At 37.9% G+C, this 24,027-nt stretch overlaps 3 protein-coding genes across 5 annotated transcripts in view; all 3 read left to right on the top strand.

The window, feature by feature from the left end:
- Positions 1-24,027, top strand: part of LOC128876568 (mannosyl-oligosaccharide 1,2-alpha-mannosidase IA) — a 540,141-nt gene that overhangs the window by 500,934 nt on the left and 15,180 nt on the right. For both annotated transcript variants that reach the window (XM_054123042.1, XM_054123043.1), the window contains one exon: positions 22,969-23,148. In XM_054123042.1, the coding sequence (XP_053979017.1) occupies positions 22,969-23,148 (180 nt within the window). The remainder of the gene's footprint in view (positions 1-22,968; positions 23,149-24,027) is intronic.
- Positions 1,133-2,777, top strand: LOC128876574 (uncharacterized). The gene is made up of 3 exons (XM_054123050.1): positions 1,133-1,318; positions 1,783-2,041; positions 2,518-2,777. Exons 1-3 carry the CDS (start codon positions 1,216-1,218, stop codon positions 2,657-2,659), a joined length of 504 nt encoding a protein of 167 aa, XP_053979025.1. The 5' UTR covers positions 1,133-1,215; the 3' UTR covers positions 2,660-2,777.
- Positions 5,316-9,102, top strand: LOC128876571 (uncharacterized). Of its 2 annotated transcripts, none has more exons than XM_054123046.1 (9): positions 5,316-5,335; positions 6,148-6,451; positions 6,534-6,795; positions 7,546-7,668; positions 7,868-7,958; positions 8,081-8,226; positions 8,402-8,534; positions 8,595-8,698; positions 8,909-9,102. In XM_054123046.1, the coding sequence occupies exons 2-8, from the start codon at positions 6,349-6,351 to the stop codon at positions 8,646-8,648; spliced, it is 912 nt and encodes a 303-aa protein (XP_053979021.1). In that variant the 5' UTR covers positions 5,316-5,335; positions 6,148-6,348; the 3' UTR covers positions 8,649-8,698; positions 8,909-9,102. The 2 variants fall into 2 exon arrangements, with proteins under 2 accessions (XP_053979021.1, XP_053979020.1); XM_054123045.1 differs by lacking the exon at positions 5,316-5,335 and having other exon boundaries at positions 5,610-6,267; positions 6,337-6,451.

Genomic DNA, 24,027 nt, shown 5'->3' with positions numbered 1-24,027 from the left:
TGGCGCCTGAGGTGGATAGACACCTTGGTGTCAGTTGAGTTAAAACCACTGAAAACGATGGGTGAATTAAAGGCGTATTACAAGTTGAGCATATTTATCACGTCGATGATTGGCCTCTGGCCGTACCAGAACGCGAAACTTCGACTATTCCAAGTTTGCTTTATCAATATCTCGAAAGGAAAAATTTTTGACAGCTCAGGTACAGGTGCTTTATCTGATGTATTAGATCTTACATTTAAGTTTGCTATACGTGTGTAACTTACACGAGAGTGTCGTTAGATGTTTCTCTCGAATGAGTCTATTAATTTAGCGACTTTCAAACGACTTAAACTTGAACTGCTTAATATACGAGACAAACGTGTTTCATGAATTAATTTTGTGAGACCGTTGCCCTGAAACTTTATTACTAGTTCATTACTAGTATGAGAAATGCATGTTGCGCACTTAGGCAAAACGAAATATGACATTATTATATTAATTAATGGGTTATATCAAACAAACATTATGTAAATATTTTTTGATGCTTTCCATATTACTGTACTCCATAAATGCATAAAATCTGCACTCGATACAAACTTTTACAATTACTTGTCATTTATAATAGATACAGGTGTCCAATAAATATCAATTTTCAACTCATGTCTATTAATTCAGTATCTTAAACAAAAGAACAGATCCATTCGATCCGTCAAGCCTTCTGTTTTATTCGTTGACTGTTTTCTGGACCAACGTTTTCGACCAAACGCGTTCATCTCCAGATACAACAACACAATCCTTAAAATTCTTAAAATCTATAAAAGTACAGGCATTTACATATTTTTTCGTGGACTTTAAGAATTTCGTTGAAAGAGTTGCCTATGCAATGATTAGTAAACAAGATAGTTAACACTGACCAAGTTGAGCTGCGATATTTATCAAAGATAGAGGTCTTCAGTATTAAATAATTTCGTCGACGCAAACCGGAGCTCACGTCCGAATTGTATACTCGCATGAAATTTAACACGCTTCTTTCAGTTAATGGTATTCAAAACCACGAAGTTTACGATAAATCTTCTATTGAAGAATCTGTCGACGTTGCTAATGTTCGTGGGCTCTGTCGTAAAGTACAATGCGTTTTGGTATAACTCCAACACAGTGAGTTGTAAAAATTCCCAGTTACGTTACCGCTTAATGATCACTGTGTAAAGACGATTATAAATCCAGATTAAGGACTTTATGGAACGCGCGAAACACGACTGGAGCACGAAACACGAAGACATGCTTAAAATCTTAGAGAGTCGGGCCACCGCGGGAAAGTATCATGCTACGTGCTACTGTAGTAAGAAACATATTTCAAGTATTAACCTTTGCTCGGGAGTTGAAACTGCGAATAACACGGGGCAAGGGGATTAGGCTACCAATTGGAATAAAATTTCACAAAATCAGGAACGCAGGAAACTTGAAAAGATACTATTTTTCTCTGGACTAAGAAATGAATTTTTTTTTCTAATATTCTTTTTGTTTAAGGTTTTGTAAATATTTATTAATAGATACTTCATTATATATAATAGTATAAATAAACTTACGAACTTATTAAAGTTTATATCAAACACTTGGACTGGAAAAAAATTATGAAATTTAACGTTTCTTTTTGACAAATCGCGCGTTAGACATGTAGAAGTGACTCGTAGAGCAGCGGGTAGTCTGATCGGTCGTCAGCTTATGACCTCTTGCATAATAGTCTAGCCGATATTAACAGTGACGTCACGGGCTTGTAATTCCATAACCGCGAATGTGTTACAGTGTTTCTTCTGCCATCGGCATTGTTTATCATGACATGTCACATAGCATCTTTCATTCTAATCAAAGAGACTGGGAACGGGACTCGAACAAACTATTTTCCAATAATGACGGAATACATGATCGACGAGGAAAAGTACCTGTACCTCATTGTATTCCATCAGAACTTATCTTTGTTGATATGCGCAAGCGTATACATGGGTACGGAAGCATTGTACATTATGTGGCTGCATCACGCCGCCAGCCTGTTCGAAGTCTCTAGGTAAAAAGTTCTAATTACTCTATGGAAGTCTCACAGGCAAAGCACATTAATCATCGCACTGTACAGAACCATTGTTATCCTATCACTTTGCCAGAGTTCCTTTGGCAGCGCATTGTTTATCTAGGCGTCACGGTTTTATCAAACAGCAATGTATTCATATCGTGGATAGTTCATCCGTCAGTTATGAATTATTCATGAATAGTCGGTGCATCGTACGGTGTGTCAACAAAGGAGCTTGGGTTTTCGATGCAATTCTGAGTAAATAAAAGTTGCTGATCAAGGAAGGTTTTCTCAAACGAAGCACCATCCGACATTTTTGCAAAGGAAATTGTTGTTTAGAATCGTCTCAGTTATTCCCCATTTCCAGTTCTTGCTATTGTAAATTGTAATCATGAGAAGAACTGTCACCTCAATCGACTAAAGAAATACTGAAATTACAGCGCATATGTAAATGAACTTCTTGCTGTAATTTACAGTTACCATATCCAAGAAGCAGTATCCAAGGGATCTGTTCAGCAGAACGATTCTCAAGAGCTAGTGGATTTTAACAGTAAAAGGTCTATAATAAGCGCAGTAATTGCGCATAGGAAGGCGACAAGGTCAGTATTTGCTCGATGATATCACATTTACGTGTAAATTACATATTTGCTTTTACATACGAAGCACACCACCATTTAATCTTTCCACGCGATTACATTTTAAACCATTGAGTTCAGAAACAAATGTTTTAGAATATCAATTATTTCCAATGAAACTTTAAGGCTATGTTCAGTTTTCCAAGATAGAACGATGAACTATTTTTTTTCCTCCAGTGTATGGTCTATAAAATGTAATATAAATCCAACGAGCTGTGATAGTGAATTATCTAAAATTATTTATTCGTAAAGGTTTGCCCAAGAATTGAAAGATAAGTTTGAAGCCTCGTATTGCTTTCTCCTTCTATGTGCCATCGTCTCCTTAGCAATTAATTTCTATCGCGTAAGTGGCTCATTTTGATTGTTAACCAGTAAGCTAGAAAGACTTGATCGCTGATAGAAAATAAACAAAACATTGGGAGTCACCCCTTAAATCTTTAATTAAACACGCTTAAGTTTTCAGATATCTCAAGCGATATGCTTGACGCACGATGTCGAAGAATTGATCATCTCTGGGATGTTTTCCATTAGTGAAATAGTTTACATGTTTTACTTAAACTACCTGATACAAGTGCTGCTCGATTTCGCTGATAGCATTGTCACGATAATGTAAGCATCAAGCACTCGTTTATGCCGATAGAATATTTTAATTAACCCTAAGAAAAATCGTCTCGGACAATGTTTTACATTGTTATCGGTACACTGCGGATTTTTATGTACTTATGACGAATGAAAATATATAAAATATTGAGAATAAAGTATTTGTTGTACCATTTAGAAGATATGACATGGTTACATTTGAGTTTCAATTCTTTTTCTGTATATGTCGATATTCGAATTTACATAAACATCCTTGGTTTACTAATCAAGTGACGAGCAAATAAACACGGTGGGCGGGAAATTGAAATGTTACAATCTAAGAGCGATTTCATCGAATTTACAGATACAACACCAATTGGTACAAAACATCGATATATATACAAAAATTGTTGTTGATGATGATGATGAGGTGCAGCATTCCCCTTAATTATACTGTGTTTGACTTTTACTGTGCATCTATCGAAGGTTTTTCAAAGGTACGTTAGTCTGTGATCAAATTTGTATCACGTTTCCCGTGTTGTCACCCTAAGGGCAATTCTATAGTGATAGTTACGTTTACAGCTTCTAAAGAACACAGTATCTTATTTCATGATGATGTCATCCATGGAATATTAATACAAATTTTGCTGATCCAAATAATGAATAGCCACGGGAATAAGTAGTAATCTGTTAGTAAGTAAGGAAAACACTTTTTTTTCATTTCCCTGTTGGTGTAAATATAGCGTGGGAGTAGTATAGACATCTCGTAAAAATTGCGGGGCATTATTTTTATTTCATTAGATAATGTCCCTGAGTATATCGGCTATAATGCAGTCTGGAGCGATTATTTACAATTTCTTATGAAATTTGTGAAAAATAAGTTAAATTTTTCGACTCGTCCCAAACACTATGCTCTTGTCTAACCAAAGCAAAATTTTCGACAGGTCCTTAGCTCAATGCTTTTAGCGTTCTCCTATATATATGCTGGAGAAGTTTCATTGATACGCAGTATGATAAATTCCGGACTGCTCGGACGATCGACAACGTTCTACATCATATGTAGCAATTCATGAATCCTAAAAAACTCACTGGTCATAGATTTTTATGTATTTCAGAACATATAACATTGAATAAAGAGTAACATTATTTCTTAGTATATGAAAGAGTTATTAATGGTGCGCTTTGGAAAGCATCAGACCCTTAAAAGCCTGAAGAACTTTTCCAGAAACTTTTACTTATTATTATTGGTATTTATTAGGCTGAAGGTTCCACGGCATTGTTTTTATAATCAAATAATTTCATTGACATACCTATTATTTTAATAAATCTCACGACTGACTTAATAATATCACTGATAAAAAAAACACTGACACTGACTGGTAACTTGTTCAAAAATTTATCTCTAAACTCTCGAAGGCATCGTCTGCTAATGAAACTACCAATTTTCAGTCAGATATTTCGAAATGGTCTGTGCTCGAAAACGCAATAGAAATATCAGAAGCTCCATTTCGTCTCCGAACGCCAAAGCCTTCGATGTATTTAAACTCGAGTAAAAAAAGTTCCTTCGACTTCCTTCCGCCCCAACGAGGCAATAGACACTAAAGACGCTGCCAGAGTGTCCACGTTGCATGTCGAAGAGACAGAAAATTAAATGCACGTTTTCTCTTTTTTCGAAACGTGTTATTTTCTTAGTAGCACGTGAATACATTGCCAGTGTGGGAGAATATCGATCGGTTCATCTTCCTCTACCATGTATTTATAGATGAATAAGTAACGAGGCAATTATAGACACCGTCATTCATTTTAGCGCCGATTCGCGAATCTTCACTGTATTTCGAAGAAAATCATTTCAATAGGGAAGGTTGCTTTTTGAGGGAGGGGATGGCGCCTGAGGTGGATAGACACCTTGGTGTCAGTTGCGTTGAAACCACTGAAAACGATGGGTAGACTAGAGACGTATTACAAGCTGACCATATTTCTCATGTCGATCGTAGGACTCTGGCCGTACCAGAATGCGAATCTTCGTCGACTGCAGATTGCCTTTGTCTGTATCTTCTTCTACTATTTCATAATCGCCCAGGTACGATCTATTTTTCTAATTTATTGGACATGTTTGGTTTTTTCATACTTTTTTTACATTTAATTCTGGTGCAGACTTTTAAGATGTTTTCTGATTTATGGTACATGTATCATTCATTCTATTTATTATTTCTCAATTATTTCATTTTATTTCGTCCTTTCTTTAACGTGTTTTCTCAGTTCAATTTCTAATTCAAATATTAAAATTATGGAAGCATGAATTCATAAAGCAGTTTGTGTATTTAATTCTCACGAGGTATCCATCTTCTAATCGCAATTATAATAATTTCATCGTTAAAGAGGATTAAATTATCATTGAAGAAATGAGAGATTTAAGGTGTTATTAATGTGTTATTAACTGTAATTATAGATATTAATTTTTCCAGACTATAAATGCTTCAATATTATGAAGTATCAGACTGAACTATGTGAAGAATTTACAACGAATTAAATTTTTGTTTACTTCGTGAATGTGACTCGTAATATTGTTTGAAAGGAAATGCACTTTTTGGACTTCCAGGAGCGTCCCTATAATTTCATATTTCGATTATGGAAAATAATCCTTGAAATGAGTATACGATATACTGTTGAATGTATTTTTAAATTTTATTTTACATATGCAATTTTCTTTCGTGGGACGAAGTATATCAATTTGAAAACATATAATCCTCCAAATGTTACAAAAATGAGCATTTCTATATCAAGCATCCACTGTAGTTAAACGTAAAATAATTCCATTGCCACCCAGGAGACTCCGATCTAAATAAACCCAAGAAAATTCGATGCTGGTACGAAATCTAACGCTTCTTTCAGTTGTTGGCTTTCAAGACAAAAGAGTTCTCGTTGTCTCTTCTATTAAAAAATCTACCGGCTATATTAATGTGCGCGTGCGCCGTCGTAAAGTTTAACACGTTTTGGTATCATGCCAATACAGTGAGTTGCAAAAGTTCTCAGTTATGTTTACGCGTGATAAACACTATGTAAAGACGATTGGAAATCTAGATTAAGGAACTTATGGAAGAAATAAGATACGATTGGAGCACCAAACGCGCGGAGATATTCCAGATCATTCAGAATCGAGCCGGATCGGCAAAGCATTATGCAACGATGTACGCGTGTAAGGAAGAAATTGAATTCCGTATATATTTATAATACGTTCCATGTACATTTTTAATACCACGATAATACCGATGTTGCAGCATTTATCTATCCGTCAGCGTGTATCGTGACTATATGTCACCTCGCATCCTTCATTCTAAACACGAAGGCAGCAGAGAACGGTACTCGAATAAACTATTTCCCGATAATGACAGAATATTTAATCGACCAAGATAAATACCTTTACCTAATCGTGTTGCATCAGAATTTATCATTGTTCATATGTGCGTCCATATTCGTGGCCACGGAGACGTTGTTCATCATGTGGATGCATCACGCCGCCAGCTTATTCGAAGTCGCTAGGTAAAGTGGACCTATTACTCGACGCGCTCTCACAGAGCGCGTTGATTCTTTGACGGCTGGACAATTTTTGCCGGAAATTCGTTAAAACGATTTTTGAAAAATATCACCTTATCGAGAATGACAACACCGTTAAAGAACAGTGGGGGAAGTTCGTGTTCGAAACAACTTCCAGTGAGACAATTATCTCTTAATGTTCGAAGAAGCGTTTAAGAAATCTACAGTGCGAAATTTGCAAAGTGCACGTGTAAAGAAATTTTTTGAAGGGAAATGCACTTTTTGGACTTCCAGGAGCGTCCCTCGCTCGCCCTTGTCAAACAAGGGAAGTATTCGAGCTTGAAAATTCCGATTTAAATGAAAGAAACAATTGAATCGATGAAATAATAAGAAATCGACTAACAATTATTTTTCAACGGTGCGACTGATGAATAAAATAAATGAATAATCTGTCGAAGTGCTGGGGTATGCTAGTCATCACTGGTCAGTGGGCAGTGGTTAATCAGGGGTCAGTGAGTGGTCAGAGGTCAACGGTGGTCATCCACGGTCATCCTTCGTCCATGAATGGCCACGAGGTCGTTAGTCATCAAAAGATCCTCGAAGATCGCAGTTTAACGTATTTCTCTCTTTGATGCACGCCATTGTCAAGGCCAAGGAACAATTGCCTCACTTGAAGTTGTTCCAAACTTCAACCCTTTTGAACCCACACACTTTGTGATCTCTCGAATAGTAAAAATTTTATAATGCAATTTACAGTTACCATATCGAAGAAGCAGTCACCTATGGATCTGCTTTGCCAACCATTTCCCAAGATCATACGGATAATACCAGTAAGATGTGTTTGAGAGATGCGGTACTCGCTCATGAAAAGGCGTCAAAGTCAGTATCTTCGTAACGACATTTCCTATTAATTATTTGCTATCACTCAAGACGTTCAATTCCCTAAAAATGTTTATCGTTCGATGTTCAAAGTGATCGAGTGATTTCTCATTTCACGCTAACACGTCGCACTTGTTTTGTTAACCGCATCCACGTCACTTAGTACTTTTCACAGGATTAATCTTATCTGTTCGTAAAGGTTTGTCCGTGAGATGAACATGAGATTAGATGCCTCGTATACTTTTATCCTTGTATTTGGTACCATCTCCTTAAGCGTTAATTTCTTTCGCGTGAGTAGCCAATGATTTTCGTAAACCACTAAATAGGAAGACTTTTTTGTCAGTATAAACAATCGTTCTTGTAGGTTACACGTTCGATATGTTTATTTGAAAATCCCTCGTTTACTTTTCAGCTATCCCGAGCAATATGCTTGACACACGATTTAGAGGAATTAGCTATATCTCTGCTGTTTTCCATTACCGAGCTGGGTTACATGTTCTATTTGAACTACGTGGTACAGCTAATGCTGGATTACGCGAACAGACTCGTCACGGTAATGTGAGTACGAACAAAATTGAAATATCAACTATTTGCAGCGAACGCTCGCGAAAATCATCTCGTGAAATTTTCGAACAATTTTTGGCCGACGAGTGTCTAAATATAGAGAAGAACCGGGTAAAATATATTCTGAAGGAAGAGGAGCTGAAGTTCTGATTGTTAACGAATTTTGCAGATACAATACGAATTGGTACCGTACGTCAATATATATACAAAAATTGTTACTGATCATCATGATAAAGTGCACCGAACCAGTTTCTTACCCAATCTTTGGGTTCTATTTTGCATCGATCGAAGGTTTTGCAACGGTATGTTATTTTATTATCGATACTATTGCGATGATATCGAATCATACCGATAACTTTCAGCTTGTAAGGAATACCATGTCTTATTTTATGATGATGACGTCCATCGAGGTTTAGCGCAAATTTTAAGTAAGGAAGAGAGGAAAAAGTGACCAAGCTCGACCCAGGTACCGGTCGAAACGTAACTTATTTAAGCTAACGTTACAGGACAGATTTCACTCAAGCCAAATTTGTTGGCTTGCGCAAACTTCATGCCTGCGTTCACACGCTACGATTTACTTGTGCAAGCCGATTTGTGCAAATAGCTTGAGCGTGTTAACGCACTTTAACAGTGCAATCGACACCTGAGCTAATTAATTTTTATTGCAATTGGTCAGGTACAAAACTCCACTTTTCTCGGAACCTTTTATCATCGTATCGAAGCCTTTGACGTGGATTTTTGTTTGGACTCTTTTCAACTATTTAAATCACCATTAATTGGTGTAAAATTACTTCGACTGAAGAGTAAAGATCCACGATGGGTAAAAACGTTTAATTTTTCATTGTTATGAATAAAGTCACTGTGTCATAAGTTGGCAAATTGTGTAAGTACTTACTGGTTTGAAAACAAACTATCCGTTTGAAAGTAACACTCACGCGTCTATTTATCAGTTTCAATCGATGGGACTTTTATTCAGACTGTTACTTTTATTCACAACGTAACAAATCGAAAGTTATTCCTGTTATTGGTTCGTTGTTTGAAACTTTTTATTTTTCCTCCTTGAGTATGTTTGGTTTTTTTAAGTGCGCAACTGTCATTTCAATTATTGCACCGAATCCATACATCACAACACAATTATTTCTATTCTTCTTGATTTTGGTTATCGTAACTCTTGTATGTAAATTACAATTTAGGTTAGTCTTGTCTTTTGTACACGTCTGCTGGGGCCCACTGGCCCCTACTTAGCTGGGGTACCCCGGGGTTCCTAAGCCCGCACTATAGCTGCATATTCGTATGCTACAGCCCTTGAAGGCTTTCCTCCTAGAATTTTACGTAAGTTTAAGTCTATACGACTATATCAGTCCTACATGCGAGCAATTAGGTTTGCCGACGAGACAGCCTGGATCGAACACGTGCAACAGGTGCCTCTCTGTCACAAGTACACATTCCCAACACGCGTGTCCTCGCGTGACACTGTTTACAAGTTCCTGGTAATTTATTTGAACATATACAGCAGCCTACACGTCGCGACTAACTAACTTCTATCGAGTGAAATGAACGAACATGAACGAGATTGTAGCCTGAATTCGCCAAACTGAAAATTGTTGGGAAAAAAGAATATTTGTTATGCAAACAATGTACGTTATACAGTGTACTAGAATGGACACACCTGTTGAAAGCACGTGAAATTCATAAAGTTTTCATTAACATTGACTTTCCGAGGCACGATGCTATTATGCACTGCGGTTGCATGTACACACGCTACTGAAACCACTCTCACTTTCTCATTAGGGAGGTACCATAATAGCTTCCACGCGCATGTATATTTAATAATAACCTGTTAACCACAGAACTCTACAGGAGTCATTTCCATTCATGCAAAAACGTATCCAGCAATGGTTTAAACAAATTTAATCTACAGAGGAAAATTGGTAGCATAAAATATTTTTTTAATTTGAAACACCATGCCACGTTTATTTTTCTCAGCTTCTCTGACACGACCTGGAGAATTGCACCCCTCCGTTCCAAGGACAGAAAGGTGTCGTACAAAATTATCTCTTTCTAATGACACGAGATAGTCGGGGGCGTGAAATAAAAGCAAGGTGCTTATACACGACACCGGTTCAGTTATTATGCACCCTCGACTGTGAAGCACAGTTGCAATCATATCGATCTTCGCCAGCAATGCCATAAACTGCGGTTAAATTACGGTTCCTGCCACTCACGTTCCGCCACCCTTCGCGTGAACCTGACGTTTCGAAGCTATACAGTCAAGACAAATAAAGGGTTGTGCTGGAAGGGTTGATCCAGTCTTTGTTATTTCATATCACTGGATTCCATATTCTGAATAACTCTGAAACGTTTTTTTAAGAATTTTAGTGCGAACCGTTGAACCCTCTGTGTATTCCTTTTTTGATTTCTGAAAAAAGAAGACACTGTAGAATAAAATGGTACGTGGGCATAAAGTTACTTTTAAATTTGGCTGCAAAAAGCGCGCAATTACTTCCTTCTTCGTAAGTATCATAGATGTCTCAATAATTTTGATGAAGCGATTGAATAAAACCTACAGTCCATTTATTACATGTATATGTAATAGATAGCCCTCAGTTCACTCTAAACTTTGCAATATTACTCAACCTGTATATTAATTTTGGGTAAATAATTTACGCCTAAATATTCCTCTTCTTATATAATTTATTACATGTATATGGACATTCTTTAACATGATTTTTCAAAACCCTGAAGAAGAATGTCCCTAGAAGGAAATCCCAAACTTTAAATTGTTCGTCACAAATTATCACAGTTTATGTTAAAATTCAGATGTTATTTATCTGTGTATTAATTTTCAGTAACCAATTTAGCCGTAATATTTCTCTTCTTATATAATTTATTACATGTACATAGACATCCCTCAACATAATTTTGCACCCTGAACAAGGTCTAAAAGTAGTGAAAAATCCCCAACCCTAAATTGTTCCTCACAAACTACTACATTTTACGTAAAAATTTCCGTGTTAATTCGCCCATCACGAGGCTCGTATAAACGATCGTTTATCTTTTGGTCGTTACTCGAGCCAGGATGAGAACGTAGCCAAGGTCTGTTAGAGCCCGCGAAGCGGCTGAAAATTACAAGCGACTCGTTCGTCAACTACGAACGATTGTCGACGACGGAACGGGGAAGCTATTTACGCGAAGCCAAGCGTGAAGCGTCTGGTCGGTAATCAGCGAATCAGCCCCGCGACTAAGATCGACTCGGCGATTACGAGAAATCACACGGCCCGTTTGCGAAACGCTCGGAAAAATCCACGAGCGAGAAAGAACGCTGGATGCACGTCTACCACGAGTGTACGCGTACGCCTCTCGAACCGCTACCGAGTTCGGCCTCTTATCTAAAGTCTCGCGAGCGTAATGTCTCTATCCTTGCCATCCCTTCCGAGACCCTATCCCTGGGAACATTATCGCCTCGGGGCGCGTAGTTACGACGATCGCTAGCTGAACACCGTGACAGAGAATTACTCCGAACATCGTCGGCTCTTTCGGCTAATGGCATGTTGGAATCGTAGCGGCGCCTTTTGTACTCGTCTGATTCCAAGGTAAGAACGTTTTTCCGCCGACGAGGAAGACCCGTGTTTCCGCTTTAACGACAGGTCGCGTTTCTACCGCCAGAGGACGTTCTTCGTCCTCCCTTTGGTCCTTCGCGTATTCTTGGCTTAGCTGCTCGGTTATGTGGAGGAAATTCTACCCTGATATGTGAAAAAACTTCCATGTAGGTGTATGAAAAGATGTCATCGCCACTGTTTTTTTTTTTTGTTTTTTTTTATCATGTTGATCGCCATATATGGATGGCAGTACTTTTCACTGATGAATTAAGAAAATTAATTCTGAAAGTCAAGCATCAACGGAAATGAATTTAAATGAAATTCATAAATTTTGATGAAGATACAAGAAATAAATACCGCGATATATGTTTATGTATTGTCTAATCAATAATGTTTAATCCTAGCATAAATTTTGAAGCATGAGTGCATTCTCATGCATGGGATGGGATTTGGAATGCTAATGAACATTGAAATTTGTGTATTTTTTAGTGTTAGTAATGGATTTGTGAGATTTTCTAGATGAATATGAATCTAGAAACGGCCTAGTTTGGACCATTTGTAATTGATAGACTGAGGATGTTCATGCAGACTCAGATAAAGAATTGAGATTTAAACGAAAATATTCCTTATGTTCGAAACAGTGTAACATGCCCTTTATATATATTTTTTGTGTTCGTGCACATCCTCGCACATTTTCCCACATTTTCATTTGCCGTAAATGCATAAACATCTCAAGTCTAGTAATTACGTACAGTTGGAAGATTTTGAAAAGCGCCTCTAGTAACGTGTAATTAAAAGTAGTCGTAATGAGGTCATACTTGAACTCATTCTCATAAGGAAAACTTTATGCACAAGTACAAAATAGTTTAAAGTTAGAATCATACTTTTAGTGATAAATTATAATTATACATTATTATATATTGGATGATTAGATTGTAGAAAAAAATTGCAACTACATAATTGATTAGTAAAATCATATTCTATGAAATTTAACACATTGAACTTCATTTTTAAATCGGACACGAACTTGTGCAACCATTCGATACAATAACCACTAAATTATAATTAAACGTATGTGCATAGTACGAGCTGCAATGCCATCGTCACGGTCAGGAAAAGCTCATATGCAGAAACGACGAATTCCAATTATGCATTACTATGTATTATTACAGCTACCGAATTATAATTAAACATATATGCATAGTATCGCAGTGCGTTCGTCGCGGTAATTGAACTCCTCGTTTGATTAATTCCGCGGAGTGTTTAGTTTCCCGTGACTCCGTTTAAGGAAAATGAGAAGCGTTAGCGTGGTTGAATGGGACTCTCGAAGGTTTCACGACTGAGGGTTCTTGCAGTTAATGCCGCAGTTCCAGGCTTCCGGATGTAAGCCGTGACATTTGGAAAATGACTTCGACGCTACACTGGCATCGCAGACCCCAGCCTCATTTGGAGCCTGAGATCGCTACCGGACGCATTTGAACGCCACTGGACGCTACAAACGCTATGGAATCGTCGGACTCTTGATAACGCCAGCTGCAATGCCGTAGAAACGTCGCAACAATTCTCCAGGAGAACTTTACGTCCGGTAGTCTCGACCTAAATAAACTGCAAGGACCCTTAAAAGATTTTCAACTTTTGCGCCACCGCGGTACCGACAAGGGAAAATTCTCCAAGCTTCTGATAGCTGGTACGTCTCAGGAAAGTGATAGTAATACAACTGAGATGTGTTAATGCACCGCGTCTTGTACGATAAAAATTTCATTCGTTCTAGTTACGTAGGACTCGCTTAATGAAAAGTCATGCGTGTGCACGTCGTAAAAAATGATGTGCTTCAGAGCTTCAGCGGCAAAAATGGAAGCTTTCACTCTAATGGAACGTGGCGATGAAGGTAACGAAAGAGTATGGAACACTGTACACCGTTGATTATGTATCGACGTTCTCTGAAAATTCGGCGTTGAGTTCAAGAAGGTAAGAATGTTAGTACGAAAAATTCTCCTGAATGTAACTTTATTGTTCTCAAAGTTAGTGTGGTACTCTCTTTATGAATACGCATCAAATTTTTTGTGAAAGTTTCAGTATTTTCGGATAAATTACCTCTGAAGTATAAAGCAAAACAGTAGTCGATATATATACATTTTTGAACATTGTCATCCATGATGTTGGGAAACGTTTATATGTTTAATCACCTGATCAGTGAATAGAAACATTTATATATTTATAATTGAATTATCCAGAATCGTAACCTTTAATTCTACGTAATATTTGTAGAAGAGATTTGTTTAAATTAAATGGTAGGTTTATGGTACGTATTTATAATGAAAAATTCATTTGGTAATGTTAAAACTATTATTTAATTTAGTTAAACTTCTTCAATAGATATAGAGGGTACGAATATTCATGGGGTTGGCTATACATCGAGAAAAGAATTTCACGAAACATCAATATCACGGTAAAATAATATTCCCCGTCATTGTTTAAATAATAAGTATTGTTAATAATTAACTTAACTGTTGTCAGAAAAATTATTTTTAGTTATTGAAATCGATAGATGTAAAAATGTAGAAAATTATCTCACGATTAATATCTTCAATGAATACTTATTCTGAACCGTGATTGTTATTAATATTTAAGCGAATGTTAAATATTACTATACAGGGTGAGACAGCTAAGCTTGTAAAAAATCTTACAGGCAAAAGTTAGATTTATTAAATCTATCTATGCATAACCTTGAATGACCACGTACTCGATGGATTCGTCTCAACGTCAGCTTTCGTAAGATTTAAGATTTTACTTTCTTAAAAGTTTTTTGTATTCTCCACAATATAGCTCCCACACCCTGTATACATATACACGCATCCATACACAGCATTTTATGCCCAACTTTTTCTCATTTTTGGACTCATAGCACCCCAAACCATCGTTCCATGCAAAAGAAACCCCGAGGTGTTAAATTTCGCTCGCCACTTTCCCCTCAGTTGTATTCAACAGCCAGGGGAAACATAATCGCAACGAACACACATTTCCTCCATCCAGAAATGGTTCCTCTTCCAGAAATGGATATTTCCTCCCGCCACTTTGTCCCGCGAAAATGGTCCAAAAAATCGTTACGCGCTTGTCCCATTGTCTCGTTCGCATTAATTCGAACTGGTATCGTCGGGAACGACGGGCCCGTCGGTCCCCATGACACTAGAGCGTCATGCTTACCGCTTCTTCTTCGACGTGGAAAGCATAGCGTGCGCCGAGATACGACGCGAAGCTCATTTTCCCCGGAACCACTTCCATCCCGAAAACGAAGAGGGTCGCGTCTGTTGGAAAGGGGACGAAAGTGGAGCATGCGAAACGCGCGTCGAAACTTGTTACTCACGAGAGTGCTTCCGTGACTATCTCCAGGTTGTACAACCGTGGCGGACTCTTACAAGTGGCTGGAGAACACGCGACCGGGTTCCCGTGTTGCGGAATCACTGGCTGTTCCGTGAACAATCTCACCTGGTAATCATATTCGCGTTAACCGTCCCCCGTAGTCGTTACTTCCGGTGGACGTTCCTGGCTTAAACAGCAGTACCCTTGTTCCGCGAGTGGCCAGGATTCCCCGATGTCGCGTGTGAAACGGATAGGTACTCGAAATGGGGACGAACTGCGTTTGAAGGATTGATTAGGTGTGCTGGAATACAACATACACAATGGTTTAAATAGTATAAGAGGAATATCGTAAAATGGAGGTTGAGGAGGACCCGAATGTTTTTGTGAATGTAGTTTCCCATGAGAGAAATTTTATGATATTATTTTTGGTCCTCGTAATAACGAAAATTGTAATTAAACGTCGCCGTAACGAAAAATGAACGACTTTGGGGAAATTTGTTAATTGAAAATGAAATAAATGTCGACCTGCATTGTGCCAGAAATGAAATTTGATATTCTTCACGTAATTAATATTTTCAATACGTGTAAGCAAATGTTAGAATGAAATGTAATGAATATATTCATTTCGAATATAAATTCACTCGTGCATGTAAAAATATTCAAAAAATAATTTCTTTTTTAATTCATTAATGATAATTTAAAATTCATGCTACAGAAGATTAAGATAAAGTAATCTACATATACAGCTTTGCCTACTATAAAACAAACATTCACAATTCCTACCAAGCTCAACCGAATTACCATCCAATGTACCAAATTACCACGATTGAGCTACCCTGCGATGGCCACTCTATCGATTAACTGCTCGAAATTGTGGCGACTCTCATCGAAGTTCCTTCGTCTCGGTGGTCATGAATCATTAAAGACCCCGTCACGTATTTCATAGTAAAGGCGCCATTGGACCTCGCATTCTCGAGTGCAATATTGGCCGAGGACCAATTTCAACTCGAGTCGGCACCTGATCCAACCCCCTCGTCGTGATTCTCCTTAAGCAGCCCTCCAAGGCCTCCTAGCCATCGACTTGATTTCCTCTACCGCCCTCTCGCATCCACCTTTTCTTTTTCCACTCCATTCCCGCCCATCCGGCGCGTTTCCGCGCGCAGAATGGTGTAATAATCATCACAATTCCGTTTTACTGTCCGTGAACGTGGCTGCTAGTGCAAGGACATTCAACGACAAGCATGAATAAAATGGTGGACAAAGGAACTGTCAAATTTATAATTGATGAACAGAAAAATAACGAAGAGAATTTATTAAATATGGACGTGAATTGTGTTCAACTTTTAATCCATTCTCTTCGTTTACTTGATTTCTTTAACTTGAGTCAATTTATTTTCTTCTGAAAAAGAAAACTCTCAACAAGAACTAAAACATTGAAGAGAAATATCGAACTTCCTTTATATTTTTTTCAGAAGGCCAATAAGAAGCTTCTTCGTTTCTAATTCTGTTGGTACGTTTTGAACAAAATAATACAAGTGAATTAAAATAGAATTGCATTCTAAAAATTCATTCTTAAATACAAGTTCCGTTGTGGACAGGTTTCGAAACAAGTTATTAAAGTATCGCTTTCACGGGATCGATTCAACAGAAATCTCGATTGTTATCGAGTTAGCGGGGACCGTGACACTTTAATTAAAAGTTCCCTGCGACTGTATTGCTCAATGTTTCCTGCAAGCCAGCAGCAACTGCCGAAAAGGGAACACGCGAGACAGAACAGGATTGAACGAAATAATCGATAAAATTATAATACATCTACCGAGTCAGGATTTTCAATTCCTTTCAGATCATGTCTGTAGGAATAAATCTCCCGTAAAGAATGTCTTCGAGTGATTCATTGAAATTTATCTTTTCGTCTATGAATTGCATTTTCGTGATAGGTGTCAGTTATTATTTATGTGACCTAATCTTTTGCAGCATCTCAGTTAAGATTGAAACAATGAAATTACAATTCATTCCGTGAGACGATTCACTTTCGAATCGGGTTAAAGACCGCCAAGGTGTGCTGTGGAACTTTTAACAAAGTTACAAGACTTCATAAGAAGGCCGCGTTATTAGGTCCTAAGTAAACGAGTTAATCCAGCACACCTGCCAAGCAAGGAAGTGTAGCGACGCCGACGTGCAGCAACATCCAACAGACGTCGAGTTCCTTTAACTTAACGACCTCATAAACCAGGTATCCGCCCAGTAATACACGAACCTCCACTTACCCCTGCCCCATGGTTTTTTCTCTTTTTCTACTCTTTTCCTCTCCCGATCAATTTATAAATACTTACCAACCAAGCACCTTGCCTCCGCCAGTCGACCAGTAACCTGGCTTATCCTCTTGTTCTCTTGCATTTAACTCAAGGTTTCTTTGTCGTGGCAGTTACTCCATGGTTACACCGTGAACGATCGTCTGACTAGCCGTTTATCTATCATTTCTTTATCGCTTTTCTACCAATCTCTGGCGTACTACTACAATCTTGTTTAGTTTAGAGAGTAATAGGCACTATTTTCATCTAAATAATAAATAAACAATTCTGATAAGTTATCTCTTCAACGAAAATTGCAATCTATATTATACAATTAAATTATAATTAGTTGGTTACGCCTGTAGAAAATAAATACATAATATATGTAGAATATGCTTCAGAAATTAATGTAATAATATCAATATTTAATCTCGAGTGAGCGCATCTGTTCTGCATAATTTCAACGTATGTTTGTCACATTTACGTACGCTATAGATAATTTTCAACGATTAATAATTTTCAAGTCTCTCCAATAATGTTGTCCAAATAATTTTACCATTAAGTTCTCTTCATATGATCTCTGATGTCGAAAAAAACCTCACATAAAATCTCTTGGTACTGCATTCAAAAGATTTACAGATGTGTGCACCAATGATACAAAGTCTCCGACAAATAAACAGCAATAAAAGCTAAACTCAAAATGGCAACGATCTCCAGAGTCTAGTCTTCTTGCTCTTTTCAGTGACAAACTGAAGAACAATAATCAATTCAACACAAAATTATATACATCCAACAAACGAGTTCCTTATTCCAAAAAACTCCCCCATTAATACTATCTACAACTTCGTTACACGGCGTGCAACACGTATAAATTATACCGTTCGCATCGAGTAACGAGAGTATCGTTAGAGCCGTATCGATTACGTTCGGAGGCACGTATATCACAGAATTGAATGTTTCGATCGCTGAAATCATTCCCCAGTACCTGTTACCGAACCGATTACGTCTTTCTCCTTCGTGCACCGTACCTCTGTCTACAGTATCCCGCGTATTAGGATAAACTGCGGCGATTACGACAGGTGGAGCCGTATTTTGCAATTTTCCCGTCGGGGTCCACGACTGCGCGAGATGCAGCAAATTGCACCGAGCTGTTTACGACCGCCGTACGCACATTTCGTTCCATCGCGCCACTTCTGACGCCCCGAAACTGCATCGATACATGAGAAATGCAGTGGATCTCATGCCTACGAAACTGAACTCGCTATTAAACATTCGACTTGCAGAATAAAAAACGGACTTGATACGTTGGAGTGAAGTGCAAAATGCGAGGGAGAAGATATTGAACTTCAATTTTTCGCGAATTCGTGCTTACGAACGTACGTGCTTCTATGTCACGACCATTTTCGTGAATTGTGACCGATTTTATTTCGTTTTGTATGTAACCTTGTAATTATTATTTTTTATTAAGATCGTTGTGTCTTATCGTGGTCGTTACTGGATAAAATATTTATTATACTGTTCTATATATTCGAATTTGTAAGTTTTGATTATATAACGTATAATGTGAATAATATTCACTGAATATGGAAAGAGATTCTGAGGCAACAGTAAGTATAATAGTCGAATACGAATTAGAATCGGCGCTTGTTCGCCTCGATAAACGGCTTTCAGAGCTTTCATCGGCTCATGGAAGTCATAAATGTCAATTAGTCGCGTTTTGCTATTCAAAAGGGAAGATAACAGGTATCTACCTGTTGTAAGTGCAACGCATTATTATCCTCTCGTCTGTTGCCGCTGTAATCTTCATGTCCTTGATAATTAGCACCTATGCTCTGCTAATTGCAGCCTGTAGCAGAAATGTTAAAAGCGACTTCACGCAAGGACGTGTCGTTCGCTTATAGAGAACGATCCTTGATTTATTACGCATATTTAATGGTACACGCGCTATCTCGTATTACTGGTCCTATCGCATAGTTTATTCAAGTATCCAGAACTAAAAAGTATTACGCTTCCAGCAATATTTAAATTCTAATCCATTGAAATTCTAGTCTATTAATATAAACAGCAATTTTTGAGCCTAGATAAATATTTGTCGAATCAACCGAGACAGAGAGGCAATGGAGGATCACTTCTTCTAAATCAAATAAAACAATTTCTTATAAAAAAAATGGAATATATAAATTTGTTTCCTATTGGAAGATGGTTATCATAGACTACCTATTTTAATAAATAAATTGGCTTCTTTCTACATATTTTGCGCTTTTCCTTCCCATCGTACAAAAATTACCTGGTATATTTTGTGCCTGGAATATCAAGTTCCTAATAACTTTATAAACTAATAATAATCTTAGCTCGTTAGAAATTCTGGAAACTTAATCGACATATTTTCGCCACCTTCCAGACGTCTCGAGCTTCTGGTACAAAGTCGGGGATACAAGTTACTGCGAACTTTAAATCTCAGCGAGTTTATCGCGTCCCAAGAGTGGTGTTACTCGCTCACGGGGTTGCAATTCTGGGCGATACGTATTTCTCAGCGAAACGGTGCCTCGTGACGCGACTATGTACAGACTAAACGAACAAACGCGCAAACTTACGTATTGTGATCAAAAGTGGATTGTTTCACAACTACGTGCCAACCATCATTGATGAGGAAACGCGTAAATGTTTCGCATTGTAATTAAGTGAGCATAAAAAGTAATTGGAGTGACAACTTTACGTATCGAATCGAATCAAGGAAAATGCCTTTTTGAGTTTACAGTGGTGGCATGGGGCATCAAGGGTTTTCACTTTTAACACGTTGATCGCTACGTCACCTATATATGGGTGACAGGAATTTTCACGAAAATATTAAATAAACTAATTCTGACGATGGGATGTTAAAGAAAATAAATCTGCATAGGAATTCATGAATTTGGCAAAATTGCAAAATTAAGTACTAGCTTCGACTCAACTCGTTAAATCTCTGGTAGCGACGAATGAACGGTACAAATGACAAGAGTACTCCAAGAGAAAATTGAGGCAGCAAGCAGATTCCAGAAAAAAAAAAAAGAAATAGATGGAAGACGTAACGTCCAACTAAACATTTTCCGCGACAACCCTTAAAATTCCTCTCGAAGTAAATACTCGGGCATGCTGCAAATTGAGATGCATCTTCGGGCTTTCGGTTTTTCCGCGGAACGTGCTGCGAAATGTGCTCGGCGTAACGCGGCGGCAAAACCGTGGAAAAAGCGTGCATGTTTCCCATCTTGTAAACTCCATCATTGCACGCCGGTTTCTTCATTACACCCTCGGGGAAATGCAGCCGGAAACTCGTGGCGCGACTGCCAGTTCGTTTGTCCACGCAACCATCGCCCGAGGAAACCTCGTTCCGCCCGGATTGATCGTCACGTGCTCTTTTTGCGTAAACGGAAACTCCGGACGCACAACCGTGACGTTTTCTTAATATCAGCAACATTCGTCGTAGTCGTAACGAGCCACTTATTGGTTCTGTTTAGGAAATTTATCTGCTTTGATGTTTAAAACACAATTTATTCACATTTACTCGAGAAATTGAGAAAGTTGTCGTGGTTTAAATTCAAGAATATTTTTTTTAAGGTTTAAATAAAGCTTGATTTTAGAGGGCAAGTATTGAACTCGATGTATTAATTTTGTTGTTAAGCTATATTTAAAACTTGCCAAGATACAGCTGATCTCCAGAGAGAAGGGTGAATTAATGTGCCAATATAAAGCTTCTAGTTCATCGATTTAATTGCATTTGCCCTAAATTCGGGTTAAATTAACTCGGCTATTTTCCAAGGTTTCACTGCTCTGAAATGAGAGCGTTCTTTATATAAACACATTTTAATTAAATAGAACAAACTGGAAGATATTCAATCCAAAAAGAATTTTTGTTTACTCTCCTGTTAGTTAACAAAAGCAATAGAAGTCCTGTATTGGTTAGCATAGAAAATAAATTTGTTTAATGACACAATCGATGTCTACTGAATTTAATTTCTCTTGCCCCACTAATCTTTATACCTCCAGGTCTGTTTTTATTTGACTAACCGTTTTACCCATCCTTTGCTGACACGTTGCAAAAAAAGAGTACTGAGACGTCTGGGGAAACTAATCGCAAGTTGCTCCCCTGGCAAAGGAATTGCAGAAGACAAATTATCGAGTACTCGGTGTAATTAAACTTAATACTTCAGCGTTAAGTACGCTATTAACGAAGGCACGATGCCGCAAAGGCGTGCGAGAACTCAACGAGATTCGAAGATCTCACGCACGTAATCCCCTTTGTAGAGTTTCTCATCAACGTGACGGTATGCTTCATAAATTGTTGCTAACTAAAAATAACAACTGCGGCGGAAGTAATAAGAGGCAACGTCTATTTCATCTGACGGGGAATTATGATCGTAGGAAAAAGTTCCAACGAATACTAGAACTTCCAAGTATGATTTATTAGTATTCTGGAACTGGAAAAGGAATTTCTTTGATGTATCAATTTAGTAATTATAATTATAATATTCATAGGTTCCGAGAAAGACTAATATAAAGGGTGGAAACGTAAAATAGTTACTTGTTTGAAACTGCGAAATTATCGTTCCTAATTAAGAAATTATTTATTCTATAAGTTTCAGCGGGATTATAATAATTAATCATAAAATGAAACAGAGATAGAACATGTGCATTTTTAAACACCAAACGCGAATACCAAAATGAAAAGCTGAACGAAAAGACTGTTTGGCCGATATCGTACACGGATATATATATATATTTTTTGTGGGAAATGGACGAATGGAACGTAAGCAACGTGAGTTAGTGCGACAAACAAGGCAAAAGCACATGAACGTAGAAAAAAAGACGATCACGGTAACTGACTTCGCAAATCCATGCTGTATCGCGCATGAACCCGTCCAGGACTCAGGTGTGCAGTGCAATTCAGCCCTTCCGTTTTTTCCTAATGCTTTTCTGTAGTATTTCATTAGGTATATGGATTCTACGAAGCCGACATATTGTTGCAAAAATACTGTGAATACCCTTGTGGTGTTATTTACATGAATAGAATAGTAAATGCTGAGTAATGATTACCTAGAATAAAGTACTATCTTCATCAAATAATTAAAAGTACCAATATACTTACTACTAAACATTGAACATTTCATATTTTAACAGTAAACTATAAATAATGATCATTGAATAATTAAATATGATTGAACACTGAATTAACTACTAAACATTAAACATTGAACATTGAATATTGCGTTGAACATTGAACCGTACACACTAATCCAATACAAAATTTCAAACAATTCCAAGTTGTCGAACCCCCATTGAAATAGTATTAATTCACCTGTTCACCTGTGAAACCAGACGAATAAATTATAATTGCGTTCCTTACAATAATGTTTCCGTCATTGGAATTTCGCCAGGTCGTTTAGCCTGACCACCTATTGGCGAAACTGAACGTGTGTATTAACCAAAGGTGTTTTCTTCTCTTTTTCCAGAACTCCGAGATATCTCTGTTCGAGACAAACATTCGTTTCATGGGAAGCCTGCTGGCCTGTTACGCCCTCACCGGGGACGTGATGTTCCGGGATAAGGCGGCTCAGCTTGGCGAACGGATGTTGCCCGCTTTCCAGACGGAAACCGGAATTCCTCATTCCCTCATCAATCTCCATACCGGGGTAAGTCTGGGATTTCGTGGTTTCACGTCGGGCCTCCACGCCAACGCCAGTATGTTTTAATGTTAATTATTTCTGATGCGATTGCGATCCAAAATTTACGGGACGCAAAACATTTACGACCTAGCCCGGAGCCTCGCGATTTCGACTTAATATTCCAAGGGAAATTCCTCGTGAATTTATGTAAAACTCTTGGAAAGTGATTTCTTTGCGAACTGATTCGCTTCAGGTTCCATAAATTTAACGCTAAATTTACAGAGATTTTTTATCAGATTTCTATTACCGAAGTAAAGCTTCTAGCTATAAATGGAGTTACTAAAATTAATTAGAAGGCTTGAACAAAAATGAATTTTGATACGTACTTGTCCTTTTAAATCGATAAAAGTCAGCGTACGTGGTTCGCAAAAAATATAAACGATTTCTGTAAAACCTTGTGAAATTTGATTTCACTCTGGCATGAAATAATGTGCGTCCGTCAGAAATTTTAAAAATCACGAGAAGATCCGAATCACAGGTTCGTGTTCGAGATCGTGGAAGATAACGGGAAGACCAGTTTTTGTACATAGCAGGGTAAATTAATTTTTCTTTTCGCTGGTAACGCACGTTGCCCCGCGGCGACGAAAACAAAGTCGGAAAGATTCTACAGGGAAGGCGGTAACCGCGATGGTTTTTTCGCGCACGTTCGTAAGACGGGAACAACGTTGTATACTCTTAGTTTAATTGAAACGATCCCGTCAAGTCACGCTCGCCAAAGCGACGGGCCGCGATTAATATGCAAATTCTTAATTAGACGAATAATGAGGCCGCGAAAGACGGTTCCCAGGTCACTTAGCCTGTTTTACATCCTCCTCCACTGTCTCTTCTCTCCCGTTCGTCTTTCCC

The sequence above is a fragment of the Hylaeus volcanicus genome, chromosome 5 (genome assembly GCF_026283585.1).
Source record: "Hylaeus volcanicus isolate JK05 chromosome 5, UHH_iyHylVolc1.0_haploid, whole genome shotgun sequence".
NCBI classification, from domain to species: Eukaryota; Metazoa; Arthropoda; class Insecta; order Hymenoptera; family Colletidae; genus Hylaeus; species Hylaeus volcanicus.
This window is presented reverse-complemented; position numbering and strand designations above follow the sequence as displayed.

Excerpts from the sequence above, each read along its gene's own strand:
- LOC128876574 (XM_054123050.1), top strand. The coding sequence starts at position 1,216 with ATGGAACGCGCGAAACACGACTGGAGCACGAAACACGAAGACATGCTT. Across the intron at positions 1,319-1,782 it reads TCATGCTACGTGCTACTGTA|TGTTTCTTCTGCCATCGGCA; the intron begins GTAAGAAACATA and ends AATGTGTTACAG. Across the intron at positions 2,042-2,517 it reads AGCCTGTTCGAAGTCTCTAG|TTACCATATCCAAGAAGCAG; the intron begins GTAAAAAGTTCT and ends TGTAATTTACAG.
- LOC128876571 (XM_054123045.1), top strand. The coding sequence starts at position 6,214 with ATGTGCGCGTGCGCCGTCGTAAAGTTTAACACGTTTTGGTATCATGCC. Across the intron at positions 7,959-8,080 it reads TAAGCGTTAATTTCTTTCGC|CTATCCCGAGCAATATGCTT; the intron begins GTGAGTAGCCAA and ends TTTACTTTTCAG. Across the intron at positions 8,535-8,594 it reads CGATCGAAGGTTTTGCAACG|CTTGTAAGGAATACCATGTC; the intron begins GTATGTTATTTT and ends GATAACTTTCAG.